This window comes from Tamandua tetradactyla, chromosome 2 (assembly GCF_023851605.1).
Source record: "Tamandua tetradactyla isolate mTamTet1 chromosome 2, mTamTet1.pri, whole genome shotgun sequence".
In the NCBI taxonomy this organism is placed as follows: Eukaryota; Metazoa; Chordata; class Mammalia; order Pilosa; family Myrmecophagidae; genus Tamandua; species Tamandua tetradactyla.
Genome location: NC_135328.1, coordinates 48,729,694 through 48,753,734, shown reverse-complemented (window position 1 = coordinate 48,753,734; position 24,041 = coordinate 48,729,694). Strand labels below are relative to the sequence as shown.

The 24,041-nt window shown below is 39.2% G+C and overlaps 1 protein-coding gene across 7 annotated transcripts in view; it reads right to left on the bottom strand.

The window, feature by feature from the left end:
- The window catches only part of MVB12B (multivesicular body subunit 12B), a 223,483-nt gene that overhangs the window by 126,807 nt on the left and 72,635 nt on the right, over window positions 1-24,041 (bottom strand). For all 7 annotated transcript variants that reach the window (XR_013169342.1, XM_077145119.1, XM_077145095.1 and 4 more), the window contains one exon: window positions 4,836-4,943. Coding sequence is in view for 6 of the 7 variants with exons in the window: in XM_077145119.1 (XP_077001234.1) it covers window positions 4,836-4,943 (108 nt within the window). In the remaining variant the exon portion in view is untranslated. The remainder of the gene's footprint in view (window positions 1-4,835; window positions 4,944-24,041) is intronic.

Genomic DNA, 24,041 nt, shown 5'->3' with positions numbered 1-24,041 from the left:
AAGGTTTCTATTTAGTATTTGAGGTCTGCAGCGCGGTTTCTGCAACCACTATGAAAATATCCTCAGGATAGCACACCATTCAATAACTGGGGGAGAATGCAGCCTGTATTTCAAGTTGGAAATAAGCTCTAAAGATACCTACTCTACAACTTAAATATGTGGGACACCCTTGGAGATTTCATTAAAATCTTCAGTATAATCTGTGGCTTAGCTCCCCTTCTCTCTAGTCAGAGCTAGTTAGAATACTAGCAATGCACTTCATTCACATGCCCACTCTCCAGGAGGTCCTCAAAGGTGAGTCTTGCATGAGGCATGTGCTCAGTCGCTCTATATCCCTGGACAAAAGTCAGTCAGCACATAGTTCTGATCTCAGCAGCAAGTTCTCAGGGCTTTATTTCTGTCTTGCATAAGAGAAGAGTTCTGCCTCCATCTCTGTGCATGAGAGAGCTGAGCCCCCTCCCATGCCCCCATCCTGCACAGTGTCAACCCAATCTCTGAAAGATAAGCAAAGAATTCTTCCCATCTAAACAAATACGTTTATAGTTACATATTGGTGAGGTTATTTGTTTAATATTTGTCTTCCTGCTAGAGTTTAAGACCAACGAAGGCCAAAACTCTCCATTACTACTATAAATCCAACTTAAGAATAGCACTCAGTGCACAGTAGGTGCTCAATAATTATTTGCTAAATTAATTTTTGGTGTACTTTTCAACTAGATGGGCCACTCAAGAGTCAGAAATCAAACTGGATTTGCTTGAACAGTAAACCTAAATTCTATAAATAAAAATACTGAAAGTCTATTTAATAAACCCATTATAAACCAAAAGTACACAAATGAAGGCCGAAATGGCAAGTATACCTTATGACTACTGCTTTTATAGCACTGTTATCACAAAATCATTTCTTTCAAGACTATCATATTTGCTAACAATTTAAGAGTTCATTTCAGGTAGCTGGGCCTCAAGAAGACAATGTACCATGATGCAGTATAGCAAGTGGAAAGGGGAAGACTCACTAATGCGGAATAAAGCTCTGACCCATGTAGGAAGGGTTTGAACTATTAACCTAAGTAGCTAACATTAGCTGCTTTTAGAATCACCTGATCTAATCTATCATGATTTTTTTTTTCCACGGCAGTTACTTTCCATGTCATCACTGCTTTCTGCATTGAGAAATTAACACCTGGGTATGTTTTCTTGCCCTGTAGATGGACAGGCATTCATCAATATATTCCTCAAATGTCTTCCACTTGACAAGTTGGGTTTTACAGAAGTCAACTGCAAACCACTTAGCGACCTCACCCTCCACACTCTCTACAAATGTCCCTCATCATAAAACTGGAGTATCAGTGATGTGGCCATTAAAGAAAGCATCAAAAAACCCTCCCATGCATACAAAACATGTAGCTTCACTGCCAAGCTTCCTGCAGTCCATGTGTGGTCCCTCCTTGCACCAAGCTGCGGCTGTATTGGGTTTAATACAGTAGGTCTGCAACACTATTAATTTTGCTTGTTCCTCTCCCTTCCCCCATCCCATGCTCTTTTTCATTTCCTCCTCATAAATATGAAGGACGTATTCCCAATCCTTGTTGAGCAAATGATTCATGCCAAAAGCCCAATATGCACTGACTCAGGGTATTTATATTGTCTCTGGTAGCCAGTATTTGCTAGTACACTGTAATTATTTTTGACAACCTTGCATTTAAGGTAGCCACAGATAACCAACTTAATATTCAAATGTTCATAAATCCTTCTGTTTAATATCCTCCCTACCTAATCTATGTACATTATTATTACAGGTAATGCAGAAAGTACAGGGCATGAAAAGTGCAATTAATCTCGAGCCTTCCCTAGAAAGCAATGTCACTCCAAAGCTGGGTTTCTGTATTAATAGCATTATTGGGGGAAAAAGAATTTAGGTTCCAAAGGAGTCTCCCCAAACTCCTACATTGGGAGTCTCAAGTCACCTAATTAAGAATCTGTCCAGTCTTCAGATCCTACACCCTCCTTTACAGTTGTAAAAAATTACGCTATGCACAATATTGGTTCAGATTGCAGGACCACGACATACTGGCTGTAACAGATTAAAATAGAACGGGATCCTACTTCATTCTTAGCTGCAAGTGGGCTCCTGCCACTCCCTTGAACTGGCTCTGTTTGGATCCCACCATAGTACCCATTCATTCATTTTCTGAAAACAGAATGTACCTATTTCCTACACTACTTTAAAAGAGAGGCAGGGATTTCTCCCATGGCCTTGTTCTCATCTCCTTCCATTCCTTCATCATGCCCCCTGCCATGTTCAGCCCTCATGGGGGAAGATACATAAAGTATCTGCTTAATGTTAAAGAATGTTGACTAGATAAATGCATTTTTTAGAATATATCTTCTATAATAAATTTGGGTGTCCATGACACTAAGATAATAAATCCCAGTGACTTCCCTTTGTCATTTTTAGGCTTGCCACTGTCCACACTCCAAGTGACGCAGGGCCTCTTCTGGCCTAGATTACTGATACCCTACTGCCCTTGGGGGAAAATACAAAGATACAAAATGATGAAGGAGAATGTAGCTCTACTCTGAGCCATATTTTTAAATGGATCCTTTTCAGTCAAGAATGATGAAGGCTAAGTAGAGACGGGTAGTGAACTCCGTGAAACCACTGACTGGAGAGATATGTGAATATGATTCTCTTCAAATCCTCAGGAGTTCATCTTTAAGGTCCTAAGCAACCATGAATGCACTGACTTCTTGTAGAAAGAGATATCTGACAGAACAGAGCTCATGAAAGTTAAAAATAGAAATAGCTTCAAAAAGGCGTTTAGGAAAACTCCAGGGACATAGTAGCTAAGAGAGTGCACTGTGTGTGTGTGTGTATGTGGCTATAGGAGGGAAGGATGGGGTAATGGGAGGGGAGGATATTTTCATGAATCTAGTGTCTGGAAAGATATCCCTATTTTGGCTCTGCTTGTTGGCATCTCCTCATGTAGTACAATGAGCCCAAGGGAACTGCTCGGACTCATGACAAGTTATGGTACAAGTACTCATTTGTCAATTCAGTGGCCACCTTCTTGATTTTTAAAATGCATTCAAAAAGCCTTCACTAAAAAAGATTACCAGTGTTTAATGAAGGATTTCTCTCTACTCTATTGTAAAACTCAGTGCTTTAAAACAAGCATATATTATTCTAGTAAGTAGACAAAACAATTATAGCAATAATTTTTCTCTCAGTCCTGAATATGTTGGGAATGATTCCTCTAACAAAGCATTATTAACAAACGGGAACAAGTGACAGAAGAGAGTACAAGCCAGAGAACTGTAGAACTGTGTGACTGTTCACATTCAGAAAACACTGAAGGGACACATAAGAACCCAGAAATAGGGTGATGGGACAATAAGCCTGTAGAGAAAGACTGTTAGTTTTCTCTTACTTTTTTGAATGAGGATGTTTGAAACTTTAGTGTTTTTTTTTTTAAACTATGACTCACATATAACTGCAATAAGAACATTTATAAAAATGAGTTAATGACAATATTTTAAGAAATAAATATGTGCACTATTTTAAGAAACAAGTATTTGCACTAGAAAGAGACTAAGCCAAAAACAAAATGTCACCCCTGAATGAAAATCTGACTGCTTCCTGAGTAGGAATACAGAAGGCAGGTAACCCTGGACAAGTACTTAAACTCTCTAAACTCAGCTTCCTCATTTATGGAAAGGAGAAGATACTTCAGGAGACTGAGGATTGAACAAGGTGTATTTGTAGAGTGCCTAAAAGAGACCTCACACAAAGTCATTTTGGAAACAAAGCCATATCTTTGGACTGGGTTGATTACATAGGTCCTCCTTTTAATTATGCCTCCATTTGTTGGCCAGCTTTAAACCCAGCTCCACTGGAAAATTCTCATATCCATACCACCCTGTGATTTGTTGCTTGGAGGAAAGACAGGCAAATGAGATCTCTAAGAGACATTTCCTTGTTTTCTTCTGAGAACACATTTTTTTTTTAAACTATTTTTATTAATTAAAAAAAATTAACAAACAAAACATTTAGAAATCATTCCATTCTATATATATAATCAGTAATTCTTAACATCATCACATAGTTGCATATTCATCATTTCTTAGTACATTTGCATCGATTTAGAAAAAGAAATAAAAAGACAACAGAAAAAGAAATAAAACGATAATAGAGAAAAAACTATACGTACCATACCCCTTACCCCTCACTTTCATTTACCACTATTTCAAACTGAATTTATTTTAACATTTGTTCCCCCTATTATTTATTTTTATTCCATTTGTTCTACTCTTCTGTTGATATAGCTGCTAAAAGGAGCATCAGACATAAGGTTTTCACATTCACAGAGTCTCATTGTGAAAGCTATATCATTGTTCAATCATCATCAAGAAACATGGCTACTGGAACACAGCTCTACATTTTCAGGCAATTCCCTCCAGCCTCTCCACTACATTTTGAACAACAAGGTGATATCTACTTAATGCATAAGAATAACCTCCAGGATAACCTCTCGACTGTTTGGAATCTCTCAGCCATTGACACTTTGTCTCATTTTACTCTTTCCCCTTTTGGTGGAGAAGGTTCTCTGAGAACACATTTTAATGGAATTCACTGTACACTTGGGTATATGGTTAATAATACTGTTAATAAATGAAAAACAGCACTAGCTGCTGATTCCACCTACTTCACTAAAACCATAGATAAATCAATATAGCAATGAAAATAAAGCACAATGAAAAAAATGGGGAAATCTTAAACAGGAATGTAAAATACTGGTGCTCACTCAGCAAACAGAAGCTACTACTACACTTACATTTTCTTTGGAAAATGATCTTGTGAAACACAGATATCTGGTAACCTTGGATTTAAATAAGCCGTCTTTCCAGAGGTCAGCATCCACACCATCTGCTGTCTGTGCAACCTACACCAAAGAGACAGAGAAAAGGATCGCAGGTAAGGCAAGATGGAGCTGAAGGTGTATGTGAGCGGCTTCTTTCCTACCTGTTTCAATTAACACTGGTCCGAACTCTCATGGCATCTCATTAGTTCATTTCACTAGGCACAGGGAAGAGAATTTCAAAAAGGGGAAAAGGGAGAGTGTGAAAAATATAACTTCTAAAAATACTGTCCCTAGGGAAACCATTGATTAAAGACAACCTGACAAAAAGGGTTCTAATGAGAAAAGAGCAACTTTTGTTCACAATGGACCAAGAAGGCATTGGATAAGTCAGCACATTAAGTTGCTTATTACCACTTTCTCAGGAAATGGTACAGGGTGCAGAAGAAAGTCCAATGAGGTGCGAAATGCTACCTGAGAAGGGCACTGTCTGTGGTGAGACTGATGCAGCCTCCTATTCTAGGACCCTGGGGCCAGCCAGGGTGCTTCAGTCAATGGGACTCTAAGGGAGAGGTGGGGAGACAAATCAGGAAGATGCTCCAGACTGTGTCTTCTTGGTACACGCTCTGGAAGTGCTAGTCAAGGGCACAAACTGCACCATGATGGAAAAATAGAAAAGATTCACTTCCTTGTTTATAGTCTCACAAAGAAACAGTTTACACAAATATAGCTGTAGGAATCTTCTTCTAAGACAAAGGATGTTCAAGGATGAAGCTAGCCTTGATATGACTCTTAAAGGACCTGTATACTGTTTAAACCAAGAGATTGAGGGGGGTGTTAGCATGAAGGTCAATGCTTTGAAAGAAAGTTTATAATGAGATTGGATAAGCAGAAAATAAAAAGCCAAAAGAGGATGGGATTCTACCTATTTCTTTTACGGTTGTTCTATTACGAGACTGTCAGGGCTTGGTTTGCTATCTTGCTCAGCAACCTAATATGATAATAGTCTCTAGTACTGGCATTGCTTAAGAGTATCGATCAACCTTTCATGCATTTGCCAGTACACAGGACAGGGGACCATCCTAGAGGACTGGAGGAGAAGCATCACCCGAGAAAAACTCTCAAGGCAATCCTCAGGCAATATGCTATCTGACTTCTTCCTGGCTGCCCTTCTGAGGTTTAGACTTTGTGATCTAGTCCTTGATCTGCCAAGCTCCTGACCATTCTGACAAATTGCTGAAAGCACCTCCATTCTTTACTGGAAAACCCCCTTAATTCAGGGACATCCAGTCTACATCTTGAGAAGCTCGACACAGCTCTACCCTGGCACATCCACAGGCAGGGCGTGTGGGGCTGCAGGACCTCAGCAGGGTATGCACACGCTTGGTGAGGACATCCCCAGGGCCCCCCACAGCCTCATTAACTGAGGCTCCTTCAGAGAGGCTGAAAGACCAAGTGGAAAAAAAAAGATGCTTTTTTTCAAACCAAACACTTACAAATTAGCAAATAAAACAATGGGAAAAGAAAGCTTCTTAAGCTAAATATGCAAATATATTTGACTTGAAAGCTGAAGGAGGAATGGAATGGAGATGATTTTATGTCATGCCCACAGAAGGAAACATGGCTGGAGCCAGGCCTTGTCAGCTTATTCCATATAACAGTTATTCATAAAGACTCTTAGAAGATATGGGATTTAAGGCAGTAGTCCCAACTTCTCCATCACCAAAGATCCCTTTTGTTTGGTTTCTCCCATGGATTCCATGTTTTGAAAGATTTTTATCTCCCAAACTGCACTTTTTACTGTTTCCTTACTTCTAAGTTGTGATCATTTATTTGTGACTCACCCATGGCTTAAAAGAACACCCCTGCAGCAAAAAGAAAGAAAGAAAGAAAGAGTACCGCATCAAAAATACACACACCTATTTTAAGATGCATCCCAGTTTCAGAACCATTAAAATGTAAAAATAAAGAATGCTATAGGAACAAGGAAGTATAGTAAGAGAACCTGATGATTTCTCCATAAAAATAATATGTAATTTCTGATAAACTTTTAAAAATGGAGACAGTCTGCAGAACACTGAAAGCTATATAGAACCTCAGAAGATAGAATCTGTTTATAACCTCTACCTGAAAAAGGGAGTCCAGTAGGGCTCTCCTTCATATTTGCAAATTCCACTGAAGAGCAGTGTACATTCTAAATCAAGGCTAGTGTTTCCAGGCTTTTAAAATGAAGATTCCCTTCTCCCCTGCTCACTGTTAAAAATTTCATTTTTCTGAGTGAAAAGTCACCTTAATATGATAATAGGGGCAACTGAGGAAGCAAAGGGAAAAAACATATAGTATGGGCCTGACCCTCTCTTAGAGAGCCTGCTTCTCCCCGCCTGGCAATTCTAGTTCTCCCACCCTTGTCATGAGAAGCATTAAAAACAGACAACCAAAGGCCCAACTTTGCCCTGAGGCCACAATTCATTTGCAGTGAAGTGAAAATGTATAATGGTACCATGATGGAGCCGGCCCTCCAACCCCAGTGGCTTCCGTCATCACAACTTCTGACCAAAGAGGAACAAGGAGGGAGAGACAGAGAAAGCAAGCCTGGAAGGGCTGAGGAAGGCAGCACCAGGCAGAAAACAGACACCCTAACCCTGAGATACACAGGATCGAACTGCACAGGTAATGACCAACACCATGAACTGGACTGGAGTGAGGCCTTCTACCCCATTGGAGTGAGAAGGCCCAGTATTCACGGCCCATCAGAAAACTCTGGGGAATCAACCTCTTGAATAACATGGGCTCGGTATTCCCGGCCTTGCCTCAGCGACAGCACCTATAAGCTTCTCTCCAATAGAGTCATAGAAAGGTGCTTTAACTAAACTTCCTCCCATTCCAAATGACATGAGCTATGTCTTAAGGATATAGTTATATTATATGTGAAGCATATAGTTGTACATTCACAGTTCAAAGTGAAGAAACCACAACTGACTTGAGTTAGATTCTAACCTAAGAGTGCCTACACCCTCTCAGGATCACCTCTGCAGAAGTTCTCTGTCTAAATTTTGATGATGCAAACTCAGCAACCAGCCACAGAGTTCCAGGATGGGAAAAGCTTGGGAGGGGGAAGTGGGGAGCAGGGAATGGGGAGAAGAAATGTACAGCATGGGCAACATGAAAGAGGCAGATGTGAACAGAATACCCAATGGATACACCCAAATGAATAAACTGAAACCTCCCTCTCGAGGTCACCGGAGGGATTAAAAATGATACATGTAAAGGGCCTGCTTTCGTGATTGTCAGTAGGCACTCTTCAAATGGCAGTGTTAATATTTCTAATCTCAAAATGAGGCTAACTGATCTGATATCAGAACCATATATTTAAAGTAATGTTATGCTATATCAAGATTTGAAAAAGTCAGGAAGTTGTCATAACAAGGCTCAGTTATAACCTATAGTTAGTCCATCCTGGATCTCTGGGACTAAATCTAGCCCCCCTTTCTCCCTGTCTATCTCTGAAAGTTATATGCTTGTGTGATTAATGTGTGCCCTGCCCCTGCTATCCACTGGACCATAAACTTCACAAGGACAAGGACAGTGCCTGTCCTGATCACCATTTTATCCCCGGCACTAAGTAGTGCCTGATATATATATTTGATCAAAAATTGAAGAAATGAATAAAAGAATCAATTAATAAGCAGAAAAGGGTGAAAAATCACATTATCTTGCTAGCTATCCAAGTAAGGTAAGAAGAATTTTTAAAAGTGAAATTTCCAGGATTTAATCAAGCTGAGTGGATTCCCTTCAAAATTATCACCTTGCGGGCCCATATAACCAAAAGAATAAACAGTCTTACTGTTGAAGGGGGTATCTTGTTTGTACCCTGTCTTGTGCCTAAAATGACTTGGGTACGGCCAATACTGCTGCTGACTGCAGTGCCTATGAGGTCAATTTTAGGGCCACAAAGATGCATTCCATTCCCTCTCTTTCTAGTGTCTCTTCCCCAAGTGTAGGCACCACCTCGGTGAACGAGTAGGTGGACTCTTTAGCCAGGGAAGCAACTCTGGTACTCAGCCTTCGAGGTGAGGACTGGGGATTTCAGACCAATGTGGCAGATTGAATATCTGGATTTATCTCTGTTCCCTACTAATATTCTTCTAAAATGACAATCAAGCTGAGAAAATATGAACCCAACAAAAATTAAGAGAAAGAGAGGAGTATAACACAAGAAAAATGCCAACAAACGTCTGGAGATGAGGAAGACGGAAGAGGGACAGTAACTGATTGAGCAGAGAGAGGCGGGTGCTAAATCTAAGGTCCTGCAGGGGCTAACAAGGCTACGCGGTGGTGGCTTCACCCCTCGGAACCTCAGTCCAGAGCCAGATACCGCTGCAGCCAGGCGGGGGAAGGGCCATTTAAGTCTGAAAACAGGTGGGCTGGAACAAGGTCTATAAACAAAGTGGTTAGTCTCCCAGATCCTCACGCCCATTTCAGATGTATTTTGTGTGGAACAGAACTAGTAAGCTCAGGACTCCAGAACATGCCAGGTGGGGAGGCGGCGAGGCTCCACTCTGCAGACGAGAGAGGATTAACCGTGCGCACTGGATGGTAGGACCCTCCACGGCTACCCAGCCTCTTCCTCTGTCATGCTTCTGGCCGCCAGGTAGCCAGATCTATCCCCTAAATGCTGGCTATGGAAAGATTCTTCTCCAGAGAAACTGATCAGTGTCAGAGGGTAGACAAGCACACACAATCTTGGGGCGAGGTCTCTCAGTACAGAAGCCATTTCCCCCGCAGTGCAGCCCACTACCAACAGGTCCCACAGAGCTTCAACTCTAGGAGCTAATTAATGCCTCACTCATAAAAACAAACTGACAAAAAAGGATTATCAGACATTGAGAAAAAAGTCTCAAACATGAAAGACAGGACCCAAAATAGAAAAACAGAACTTGAAGATAGCACAACTATTATGAGAAACAAAAAAACCTAGGGAACAAACAACCAAATCTATAATCAATAATATCCTCAGAGGGTTGAGAGAAGGTGTTGTATCTACCAAACAAGAAAAAGCGTTAATGAAAATTTAACAAACAAACAAAAGGAAAATTAAAACAGTATAAGGAGTTTGGAATTTGAAGTCATAGCTAAAATTAAAATTCCCCCCCCACCAAAAGCTAGAAGATAAATTAAGAAAATTTCCCAGAAAGCAAAACACAATGAAAAAGAGATAAACTATAGGAAAGAAAACCAAAGAAAACTGAAATATCAATACAGAAAGGAGGTGCATCAGCCAACTATTAAGTACTTCAGAAACAGAAATAAAAAAATGGAGATGATAAGCCTCCAAATTAGAGAGGTCCCGAGTGTTCCTGCACAGTGAATGAAAAAGACCTATCCCTTAGCAAAACAACAGAATTCTACCAAATTTGGGGTAAAGAGAGTAATTTCAAAAACATCCAAAGAGCAGTAATAGGTTACATACAAGGGAACGGGAATCACAATGCACTAGACTTTTCAAGAGCAGTGATGGGCACTAAAAGACAAGAGAATAATGTCTTCAAAATTCTAAAGAACCCAGAATTCTATATCTATACCAACCATCAATTAAATGTGAGAGTTGAAATAAGTAGTATAATTACATTAATTGGAAATATGGAGATAAAGCGCCAGAAGGAAAAAATAATCTGGAAGAGCTGAAGAGTTCTACACTGCCTTTGTAGAGTAGAAAACGTAAAGTCAGGAGAGATGGGGAAGGGACTGCCAAATTTTTTTATAAACCTTTTAGTATTATTTGATTATTTAAAAAACATTTCAAAATACAGAGAACTCAAACATACCCCAGATACCCAGCTCCACCAATTTTAACATTTTGCCACCTTGGCCATTCCTCCTCCCTCCCTTCCTATTTCCCTCCTTTCCTCCCTTCCTACTTTCTGAACACTTGAGAGCAGGTTCCACACATCATGCTCCTTGAACACATAAAACTTCCATGCACATTTCCTATAAACAAGGATATTCAATTATGTAATCACCTTAAGTGCACATTAAATTCAAGAAATTTAACATAGATAGAAAGTTTACAATCTATATTGCAATTTTTCTTGCATACCAGTAATATCTTAAGTCTTTTCTCCTCCATTCTTAGATCTCGTCCAGTATCATGTACTGCATTTAACTGCCATTATTGCTTTAGTTTCTCATTCTTTCTTTTTTTAATGGTGGAAACATATACAACATAAATGTTCCCGCCCAACCCTCCTGCACACACTGCAGTGGGATTATGCACGTTCACAAGGGTACACTACCCTCACCACCATCTATTACTATAACTTTTCCTTCACCCTAAATAGAAACCTACACTCATCTTGCATCAACCCCCCACTACCCCTGCTCCCTACCCCTAGTAACCTGCATTCTACTTTCTGTCTCTATGAGATGCCATATTCTGTTATTTTCTCTGTGATTATCATGGTGTTTAAAATTAAATATTCTATGTCTATAACAATCTCATTTGCCTTGATACCAACATAACTTCAATGGCATACGTAAATTATGTTCCTATCCCCCTCCATCTCCCATGCAGTTCTTGTCACAAATTACTTATTATTATGACTCCAAAACCATTACTTTATCATTGTTTTGTATTTTTTATTATACTGTCATTATTTTAATGCATTTGCCTTTTAGATCCTGTAGGAAGTAAAAAAAAAAAAAAGTGGAGTTACAAACTGTGCTGGTTTGAAAGTATTATGTACTCTAGAAAAGCCATGTTTTAATCCTGACCCAATCTTGTGGGAGTAACTGTTTCTTTTAATCCTGACTCAATACCATAGGTTGGAATCTTTTGATTAGATTATCTCTACTGGGATGTAACATGGCAAACTGTGGATGTGACTTTTGATTAGAGGGAGATGTGACTCCACCCATTCCAGGTTGATCTTGATTAGTTTACTAGAATCCTTTAAAAGAGGAAACATTTTAGAGAGAGCAAGAAACGACAGAAGCTTCAGAGCCAACAGAAACTTCACAGCAGGGCCGACACAGATGCCGACAGGCGGAGAACAGAGACACGGATGTTTGCAGATGCTTGGAGCCCAGCAGACATCGCCATGAGATGTTAAGCAAGCCAGAACCTGGAGAGAGCCAAGGGAAGCCAAGAGATGAAAGCCAGCCCCAGAGAAGCAAAGTGGGGAAACCCACAGGAACAGAGGCCAAAAGCAACTCAGCCCAGGAGCAGGGGACCAGCAGATGCCAGCCACGTGACTTCCCAGCTGACAGAGGTGCTCCTGACCCATCGGCCTTTCTTAAGTGAAGGTAACCTCTTGTTGGTGCCTTAATTTGGACACTTTTCACTTCTTTAGAACGGTAAACTTGCAACTTAATAAATTCCCCTTTATAAAAGCTGTTTCAGTTCTGCTATAGTGCATACCAGCAGCTTGTAAACTAACACACAAACCAAAAATACAAATCTTTACCAGAGATTTTTAATTTCTTCATGCAGCTTCCTCTAGTCAATTGTCTAGTCTCCTTTCCCTTCAACCTGTAGAACTCCCTTAGCATTTCTTATAGGGCTATTCTCAGCTTTTGTTCATATGGAAATGTCTTAATTCCTCCCTTATTTTAGCAGGATACAGAATTCTTGGTTTGCAATTTTTTTGCTTACAGCACTTTAAATATGGTTCCCTACTGCCTTCTTGCCTCCACAGCTCCTGATGAAAAATCAGCATTTAATCTCATTGAGGCTCCCTTGTATGTGACACACTGTTCTCTCCTGTAGCTTTCAGAATTCTCTCCTTAATCTTTTGGCATTTGACGGTTTGATAATAGAGTACAGTATGAGTCTATTTGGGTTTATATTGTTTGGAGATGCTTGAGTATCTTGGATGTGTATATTTACATCTTTCATTAAATCTAGGGAATTTTTAGCCATTACTTCTTTGCCTATTCTCTCTGCCACTTTCTTTCTTTCCTCTCCTTCCGGGACTTCTGCAATGTGTCTAATGGTATGCTTGACGGTGTCCCACAGGCTCCTCAGGCTCTGCTCACTCTTTTCTTTTTCAGCTCCTTAGTCTGCATGATGATTCCAATTGTCTTATCTTCAAGTACACTGATTCTTTCTTCTGCCAGCCCCAATCTGCTACTGAACCTCTCTACTGGAATGTTTAATTTCTATTACTGTGGTCTTAAGCTCTGTTTGGTTTCTTTTTCTTTTTTACCATTTTTTTATTGGGAAATATAACATGCAGAAAAGTAGCAAATTTCAAAGTAAGTTTATTTTTCAAGCAATTATAGAGCAAATTTCAAAGTATAGTATAGGTCACAGTTCCACAATTTCAGGTATTTCCTTCAGTCTGTTGTAATACACTAGAAACTAAAAAGAAATATCTATATAATGACTCAGTAGTCATAATCCTTTGTTAAATCCTAACTTCTCTATTACAACTCCCCCCTCTCATTTGATCATTCTCTCAATCGTCAGGAATATTTGGGCAATGACCATTCTAAATTTTTCATGTTGAAAAGGGTGTTGACCTCATGGGGTAGGGGAATCCAACTGGTTGCTATTCTGGGAAAGACCGGTACCTCTTAATTTCAGGGCTTAACTGGCATAGGAACAATCATGAGGTTTTAAGTTTCTAAATAAACTTAAGTTAAACTTTTATAGAGTCTTAGAGGGAGTACTTCACCTTTTTTTTTTCTTGGCATAGGCAGGCTCCAGGACTTGAACCCAGGACCCTGGCATGGCAGGCAAGAATTCTGCTACTGAGCCACTGTTGCACTGCCCACACCTTATTTTTGAAAGACAGTTTTGCCAGATACAAAATTCTTGGTTAGCAAGTCTTTTTTTTAACTTTCAGCACTTTAAAATGTCATCTCATTGATGTCTTGCCTCCATTGTCTCTGATGAGATATCGGCACTTAATCTTGTCAAGACTCCTTTGTATTTAACATGTTGCTTCTCCCTCTCCCTCCCTCACTCCCTGTCTCTCTCTTTCTCTCTCTCCCTTTTTCATTGCATCTTTTGCAGCCTTCAGAATTCTCTCTTTATGTTTGGCATTCAACAATTTGATTATAATGTGGTGTGAGTAGATTTGGGTTTATCATGTATGGAATATCCTGAAGAGCATCTTGGTTGTATATCTTTGTGCGTTTTGTTAAATTTGGGACGTTTTCAGCCATTATTTCTTTGAATATTCTCTCTGTCCCTTTTTCTCTTCTCCTTCTGGGATTCTCACAGTGCAAATATTGGTAAACTGTGATGGTATTTCACAGATTTCACAGGCTCTTTTTACATTTCCTCATTCTTTCATTTTCCGGTCCTCAGTCTAGGTGAATTCTCTTATCTTCAAGTTTATTGATTCTTTCCTTGGCCAGTGCCAATCTGCTGTTGAACCACTCTACCAAACTTTTTTAAAAGCATTTTTTATAGTAAAATATATATACAAAAAAGTGATAAATTTCAAAGTACATTTTAACAAGTAGTTATACCACAAATTTCAAAGTATGGTCTGGCTACAGTTCTACCACTTCAGGTATTTCCATGTAGCTGCTCTAAGACCCTGGAGACTAAAAGAAAATATGAATGTAATGATTCAGCAGTCATGCTCATTTGTTAAATCCTATCTTCTCTGTTACAACTTCTCCTTCTCCTTTGATCCTCCTCCCAATCTTTAGGGATATTTGGGCAATGACCATTCTAACTTCTTCTTAAAAAGGTGTGTCAACATTATGGGTACAGGAATGCAACTGGTTGATGCTCTTGGAGAGACTGGTAACTCTGGGTTTCAGGGCTTATCTGGCCTAGGAACCATCTGGAAGTTATAGGTTTCTGAAAAACAGACTTAGTGAGTAAACTTTTATAGACTCTCAGATAGAGCCCTGTGTTTTCTTTAGGGTTTACAGGAATGATGCTGGTTGAGGCTTGGCAGACTATGGCAATTAGCAATATCTATCTGAAGCTAATAGATAGCATCTTGTCTATATTTGAAATCTCTTAGCCACTGATACCTTAGTTTGTTACATTTCTTTTCTCCTTTTTGGTCAGGTAGGCATGATCAATCCCACGGTGCCAGGGACAGGCTTATACCTGGGAATCATGTTCCACATATACCAGACAGTCTCACACCCCTGGACACTATGTACCATGTAGGGTGAAGGGTAACGATTTCACTTGAAGAGTGGGACTAAGCAACAAAAGAGGTTCACTGGAAGTAACTCTTAGGCACAGTTATAGGTAGGCTTAGCCTCTCCATTACAAAAATAAGTTTCATAAGAGCAAGCCTCAAGACCAAGGGCTTGGCCTAATAACCTGGGAGTCCCCAGTGTCTGAAAGAGTAACAGGGATTTCCCAGGTGGGAAAGTTTAATAGTTTCATATTTTTTCTCTAGTACCTCAAGGGACTTTGCCAATATTTTAAAATCATCCGCTGCTTGATTCCTTTTTTATAACTTCTATCTCTCTATTGAAATTCTCTTGTATTCATCTATTGTTTCCCTGATTTCCTTTAGCTCTTGGTCCATGTTTTCCTTTAGTTCTTTGAGCATATTTAGGACCATTTTCAAAAAATCTGTAACATCCCAGGTCTGATCCTCTTCATTGATGGTTTCTAATGTTTAATCTTCTCTTTTACCTGGGCATAACTTCCTGCTTTTTTGTATGTTTTATAATCTGTTTTTGAGACCTGGACATTTTGATATGTTAGTATGTCATCACAGAAATTTAAATCCTGAGGTGTCTTTTAGACTCTAAGGCATCTGTTCCTTAAGCTTGTATCCAGCCAGTTGTATGAAAGAGCTTTCCTTAAATGCCAGTAGCTAACAAAAAAAGAAGAAGAAGAAAAACCAGAAAACACCGATTCTAAGCTTTTCAGATTGACCTGAGTGTTTATCCATAAATGGCATTGGGATAGATCACAATGCATTTGGAAAAAAGAAAAATTAGATACTACCCCCCACACATAAATAAATTATAGATGAATTAAGGATTTAAATATCAGAGATAAGGCTATAAACATTTTAGATAAAAATCTGTGAAAATATATTTGTAATCATGGGTTGGAGGAAGGCAAAAATCAAAAGGTACTGACAAGCTAGTAAATAATATGTGCAGCATGAAGTACATAACAGACAAAAGGTTAATCTTGAAAGTAAATTCCCAAATAATGCTTTAGGAGTACAAACGTATACAGTTCTTCTGGAGAAAATCTGGCAATTGAATCTGTGATGGTTAGATTCTGGTGCCAACTTGGCCAAAGGATCATGCCCAGTTGTCTGGTCAGGCCAGCACTGGCCTGACTGCTGCTGCAAAGATATTTTGTGGCTGGCTGACAAACTAGAAGGCTGATGCATTAAGTCATCAGTCAGTTGATTGTATCTGTGGCTGATTACATCTGTGATCAACCAAGCTGTGTCTCCCACCAAGAGATAATCCAACCAGCTGAAGGCTTTTAAGGGAGAAGAGAGGCTTTCACTGTTTCTTCAGCCAGTGAGCCTCACCTGTGGAGTCGTTCAGACCCTTCATCAGAGTTGCCAGCTTCATAGCCTGCCCTAAGGATTTTGGACTCTACCATTCCCATGGTTGTGTGAGACACCTTTATAAATCTCATATTTACAGATCTCTCCTGTTGGTTCTGTTTCTCTAGAGAACCCTAACATAATATCTCAAAATTTAAAATTTTACCTAAAAATTCCACTTCAAGAAATTAATCAAGGACATAATCAGACAAGTGTACCAAGATATATGCAAAAGAATATTCATTGCTATTGTTTACAATTTTTTTAAAAACTTGGAAACAATCTAAGTATCTATAAAGGAAGTTTGGCTTCTAACAAAAGTGTGTTAAAAATTAAATAAATAATGGTATGTCTATATAATGGAATATTATTCAATTCTTAGAAAAGATGAAATACGTGGATAGACTTATGTCCATGATCTGTTAGGTGGGGAAAAATACTTACCAATATGTACATGAGAAAGTATTTATAAATAGATGTCATAAAGCAATAGGAAAAAGACAAGCACTCCAGTAAAATAATGGGCTAAGGCCATTAACTAGAAATTCATAGAAGTAATACAAATGTCCAATGAACATGAAAAGTATGTTTGACTTGGGGAACTGTAAAATTCAAAATAAGAACAAGATGTACCTTTCCTTTATCAAATTGACAATAGATATTTTTTTAAAGAGTTAGGAGAGCGTTCTAGTTTCTTGACTGATAAACAAAATACCATGCAGTGGGTTGGCTTAAATAATAGGAATGTATTGGCTCACAGTTCTGAAGCAATGAGAAGTCCAAAATCAAGGTGTCATCAAGGCGATGCTTTCTCCCAGAAGACTGTGCCATTCTGGGGCTGGCTGCCAGAGGTTCTTGGTCCTTGGCTTTTCTGCCACATGGCAATGTACATGTGGCCTGTCCTGGCTCTTCCCTTGTCATCTGGGTTGACTTAAATCTTCTGGATGCCCCTTATGGCTTTCTCTTTGTGTGTGGACTTCCTTATAAGGCCTTCAGTGAAAAGATTAAGACTCATCCTGATTCAATTGGGCCACACCTTAAATGAAGTAATGTCATCAAAAGGTTCAATTCTGAATGGTTCACACCCACAGGAATGCATTAAATTTAAGAACATGCTTTCATGGGGTACACAGTCCAAACTACCACATTTGATAATACTCAGTGCCAAATAAGCTATGGGATTAGGAGCACACTGATTGCTGGAGTGAGTATAAAGTGGTACAACGTTAAATTAAATTAATTTGGCACTGTATATCAAAAGTCTTAAAAATGTACATGCCCTAGGAATTCTACTTCTGGGCAAAGATTCTAAGGAAATGATCACTTTTCTGTACCAAAATACAATCATCTGTTTGTCCATTTAGCTCATGTTGTAATATTAGATGTTAAAGACAGTATTGAATAGTCTGGTAACTGACCCCACAGAGATCACATTCTAGATAATAAACACTCAAATAAACAAAATATAATAAATAAATATATATGATAATTTTAGAGAGTAATAAGTGCCTTGTATAGAATAAAAGGGGGTCATGGTTAGTGACTGGAGGGAGGGCTTACTTCAGATGGGGGATGAGGAAGGTCCTCTCTGAGGAGGTGACCTTAGGGCTGACATCTGGATTATGGGAAGAAACTGCCATGCAAGACCTGGAGGAAGGGCTATGCAGGGGGACGGAAGAGCTACTGGAAAGACGCTAAGGTGGATGGGTTCAAGCCTGATGGGTTCAAGGACATAAAGGAGGGCTCTATAATCAAAGAGCTTGGTATGATGGATAGAATGTTATCTATATGTTCATTGAGGCACAGTTTATAAAAGCAAAAGTGGGAGATGATAAATTTCTAACGATGAAAGAATATCTTTACAATGGAAAACCTGGGCCACTTTAAATGACTTTGTGGATACGTGCTTACTGTCATGGTCAGGTTCATGTGTCAACTTGGCCAGATGGTGCTGCCCAGTTGTCGGGTTGGGCAAGCACTGGCCTGTCTGCTGCTATGAGGACATTTCTTGGACTTAAATCATGACCACGTTGGTGGCATCCCCAGCTGACTGCTTAGACACTCAGCTAAGGTGAGTGTCTTCTGCAATGAATAATGCTTAATCTAATCACCAGGAGGCTTTTAAGGAGGACTCAGAAAAGACAATCATGCTTCCTGCTTCAGCCAGCCTCTCCTGAGAGTCTGCTGAGGAACTTTATGGGAGCTGCCAGCTTGTAGCCTGCCCAACAGACCTTGGACTCTATATTCCCATGGTTACATGAGACACTTTCATAAATTTTATATTTACAGATATTGCCTGCTGATCTACTTCTCTAGAGAACTCTAGCTAATATACTAACATGGAAAGCTGAGGGTTTCTCTGAGAAACTCAAGTTGCAACATGGTTTATATAGTACAATCCCCAACTTTTTTTTAAAGAATTATCTTTTACTGAGAAGCAAAAGGGCAAACTGTGGTGTATACATATGATGGAGTATTGTGCAGCTACAGAAAGAAACAGTCGTAAGGCATACAACAAGGTGACTGAACCATGAGGACATTATGTTGAACAAAATAAGCCAGAAACAAAAGGCTAAATATTGTCTGGTCTCTTTTAGAAAATATGTGTAAGAAAATCGGGGCCTAGATTGTAAGCTCTTACAATTATTCCTGAGCTGTAAGTATTGTTTCTATAAATTCTCAGCTGCTGTGCCATATGTGCATGACTCTGTATTTTCCTGGAACTTTGGGTACCTGTGTGACACCTAAGAGTCAGAGCTGGAGTTCTGCAGTGCTGAAAGTCAGCACTGCTACAAGGAGCAACTGTTAAAGATGCTGAAAAAGGGGATCAGACTTCAGTCAGAGATAAGAACAAAGCTAATATGGTTGGGACTAAGGTAAATCAGAATTCAGGGTAAAGGATGACACTGTCTGTATTTTAGAACTTTACCTACTATATGAGACCAAAGGAAGAGAGCTTTATTTTGTCCAAAACCTAAAGTTTCTGTAAGACACAATCTAACTTAACTTGTCTGGTCAGTTCAGTTAAACGACCTAAACACATGGAGCCTAGAATTGGGAAAGAGGTCTTGCAATTCTGTAATCTTAATGTAATACAGATATATTCCAGAGTATGTTTGGCAGATAATTTAAAAGTATTAGCAAAGTCCCTTGAGGGACTGGAGAAAAAATATGGAACTACTAAACTTTGCCACCTCGGAAATCCCTGATACCCTCACTAACATTAGAGACTCCCAGACTAATAGGACAAGTCCTTGATCTTGAGTTTTGCTCTTATGAAACTTATTTTTGTAAATGAGAAGCTAAGCCTATCTATAGTTATGCCTAAGGGTTACTTTCAGAGAACCTCTTTTGTTGCTCAGATGTGACCTCTCTCTAAGCCGAACTCTGCAAGAAAAATCATTACCCTCCCCCACTACGTGGGACTAGACTACCAGGTATAAGCCTAGCCCTGGCACTGTAGGATTGACCATGCCTACTTGACCAAACGGGAGAAAATACATATAACAAAATAAGGTATCAGTGGCTAAGAGATTTCAACTATAGACAAGATGCTATTCTAGAGGCTACTCTTATGCAAGCTTCAGGTAGATATTGCTAATTGCCATTGTGTGCCAAGCCCCAACCAGCATCATTCCTGTAAACCCTAAAGAAAACCCAGGGCTCTATCTGAGAGTCTATAAAAGTTTTACTCACTAAGTCTATTTTTCAGAAACCTGTAACTTCCAGATGGTTCCTAGGCAAATAAGCCCTGAAACCCAGAGTTACCAGTCTTTCCAAGAGCATCAGTCAGTTGCATTCCTGTACCCATAATGTCGACACATCTTTTTAAGAAGAAGAAGTTAGAATTGTCATTGCCCAAATATCCCTAAAGATTGGGAAGAGGATCAAAGGAGGAGGAGTTGTAACAGAGAAAATAGGATTTAACAAATAACTATTGAATCATTACATTGATATTTCCTTTTAGTCTCCAGTGTCTTAGAGCAGCTACTTGGAAATACCTGAAGTGGTAGAACTGTAACCCAGACCATACTTTGAAATTTGTGCTGTAACTACTTCTTAAAATATACTTTGAAATTTATCGCTTTTTTGTCTATGTATTTAACAATAAAAAAATGTTAAAAAAAAATCTCTATAGATGGCAGTGCAACAGTGGCTCAGTGGCAGAATTCCTGTCTGCCATGCCAGAGACCCAGGTTCAATTCCTGGAGCCTGCCCATGCCAAAAAAAAAAAAAAAAAAAAAGGATCTAGAAAAATACAAAGCAAAGCATTAACCAGTGTTTGGTTCTCCACAGCTGAGATTACGAATATTTTTTAATATTCTTTTTGTTTGATTGCATGTTTCTGATTTTTCTGGTAAAAAAAGCACATCTAGCTTTAATAATAAGGAAAACAACAACTTAGAAGATTTCTTTTGATGGGGTGAGAAATAAAACTATTCTGGATTTAAACTTGAGAAAGGCTTTATAAATCAGTTATCCAACATGCTGCCTAGAAAGGAGCTGTGCAGTAAATCATTACAACTGTCAGAGGTTCTGTGATTTTGGAATTGAGTCAGAATTGAATGTTCCTTGCCAAAAGAGAAGCTCTCGAAAGATACTGCTAAGCACCAATATCACCATCCCATTTACACCTTGGTGTTTTGAAAAAGCCCACCCACAATTCAAAATGTATTCAGCAGACAGAAAGCAAACAAAGGGGCCAGGAAGTTCTGTAGAAATTCCCAAGTAAATATCTGGCAGACATTATGAACAAGAATGCAGTGCAAAGGGCCGTTGATATGTTAGATCACCAACTGTGGAAACATACACACTTGGCCTAGGTCAGGCAGTGACCAACCATGGAACACTTTAAACTAATCAGAGCAATTTGGGCATGGCACAGAGGTGAGAAGCCGAAGCATCCTTCTGGATTATTATTATTATTATTTTTTTTTAGCTCAGATGCAGCTTCATTCAGTGTTTTAACATGATTACTTTACAATTAGGTATTATTGTACTGTCCATTTTTGAGTTTTTGTATCTAGTCCCGTTGCACAGTCTGTATCCCTTCAGCTCCAATTACCCATTATCTTACCCTGTTTCTAACTCCTGCTGGACTCTGTTACCAATGACATATTCCAAGTTTATTCTCGAATGTCAATTCACATCAGTGGGACCATACAGTATTTGTCCTTTAGTTTTTGGCTAGACTCACTCAGCATAATGTTCTCTAGGTCCATCCATGTTATTACATGCTTCATAAGTTTATCCTGTCTTAAAGCTGCATAATATTCCATCGTATGTATATACCACAGTTTGTTTAGCCACTCGTCTGTTGATGGACATTTTGCCTGCTTCCATCTCTTTGCAATTGTAAATAACACTGCTATAAACATTGGTGTACAAATGTCCGTTTGTGTCTTTGTCCTTAAGTCCTTTGAGTAGATACCCAGCAATGGTATTGCTGGGTCGTATGGCAATTCTATATTCAGCTTTTTGAGGAACCGCCAAACTGCCTTCCACAGTGGTTGCACCATTTGACATTCCCACCAACAGTGGATAAGTGTGCCTCTTTCTCCGCATCCTCTCCAGCACTTGTCATTTTCTGTTTTGTTGATAATGGCCATTCTGGTGGGTGTGAGATGATATCTCATTGTGGTTTTGATTTGCATTTCTCTAATGGCCAGGGACACTGAGCATCTCTTCATGTGCCTTTTGGTCATTTGTATTTCCTCTTCTGATAGGTGTCTGTTCAAGTCTTTTTCCCATTTTGTAATTGGGTTGGTTGCTTTTTTGTTGTTGTTGAGTTGAACAATCTCTTTATAAATTCTGGATACTAGACCTTTATCTGATATGTCATTTCCAAATATTGTCTCCCATTGTGTAGGCTGTCTTTCTACTTTCTTGATGAAGTTCTTTCATGCACAAAAGTGTTTAATTTTGAGGAGCTCCCATTTATTTATTTCCTTCTTCAGTGCTCTTGCTTTAGGTTTAAGGTCCATAAAACCGCCTCTAATTGTAAGTTTCATAAGATATCTCCCTACATTTTCCTCTAACTGTTTTATGGTCTTAGACCTAATGTTTAGATCTTTGATCCATTTTGAGTTAACTTTTGTGTAGGGTGTGAGATATGGGTCTTCTTTCATTCTTTTGCATATGGATATGAAGTTCTCTAGGCACCATTTATTGAAGAGACTGTTCTGTCCCAGGTGAGTTGGCTTGAATGCCTTATCAAAGATCAAATGTCCATAGATGAGAGGGTCTATATCTGAGCACTCTATTCAATTCCATTGGTCGATATATCTATCTTTATGCCAATACCATGCTGTTTTGACCACTGTGGCTTCATAATATGCCTTAAAGTCAGGCAGCGCGAGACCTCCAGCTTCATCCTTCTGGATTATTAACAGGAGGTGTGCACAAAATGTTTTCTAAAAAAGAAAGTGAAAAGAACCACTGCACTTATCTAGTGACGAGTCCAAGAGCTTGTCGTTTTTTTATTCTGATTTGATTTGTGAAATCAAAATCATTTTCTCATTTTATATCCTGGAGAGCTTAAATCTACACAAATCCTCAACTGAACTGTGTTAAACTTTTTTTAGCAAAAGGAATGAAATACATGTCTCAGTCCCTGTGACTTCGGCATCTCCCTCCGTCTCTGGGTTGTTCTCTTTCCTCATGTCACAGAGCACAGGGACACCACAACCATCCATTCCTGTTGGATCTCACTCCTCCTGTGGGCTCCATGACACTGTACCACCCTGGCTGTCTCTAGCTCTCCTTTCCTCAATCTTACCTTTCCTAAGTGTGCCCTGCAATTTCCTGCCTCCTTGCTATTGTGTGTGTTGTTCCCTCCTACATCTTATCCTGTTGAAACATTACTTATAGCTTAGGGCCTGGCTGAAAGAACACGGCCATTGCAAGGCCTCCCCTGAGTCAGGAGCACACTCTTATTTCAAGATCTTCCCTTTTCTACAGCTTCTATCCTTGGAACCATCTCCAGTATGGAGAAGGTCACATGAATTTTTGGAATCAGGCAGATATGAACTCAGGTTCAGGCTCCATTTACTTACAGACTGGGGTTTCCCAATCACTTTCACCTCTCTGAGTCTCATCTAAAAATGAAAATAATAATAATATTTAATGTTATAGGATTATTTATGAGGATTAAATTAGAGAGATACTGCTTCATACCTACTAGGGTGGCTATAGTAAAAGAGACAGACAATAATAAGTGTTGTCAAGAATGTGGAGAAACTGGAACATTCCTAGATTGCTGGCAGGATTTAAGATGTTGCAGTCACTTTGGAAAAGTCTGGCAGTTCCTCAAAATCTCAAACACAGTGTTATCATATGAGCTGGTAATTCTACTCCTAAGTATATACAGAAGAGAAATGAGAGCATATGTCCACACAAAAACTTGTACATAAATGTTTATAGCAGCATTCTTCATAACTGCAAAAAAAGTAGAAACAACCTAATGTTCCATCAAGTGATAAACAAACAAAATGTTTAATATTCATACAGTGGAGTATTATTCAGTTATAAGAAGGAATAAAGTACTGATACATGCTACAACATGAATGGATCTTGAAAACCTACTGTGTGAAAGATTCCAGACACCAAAGGCCACATGTTGTATGATTTCATTTATATGAAATGTCCAGGACAGCAGGGAGTGACTGCTAATGTGTATGGG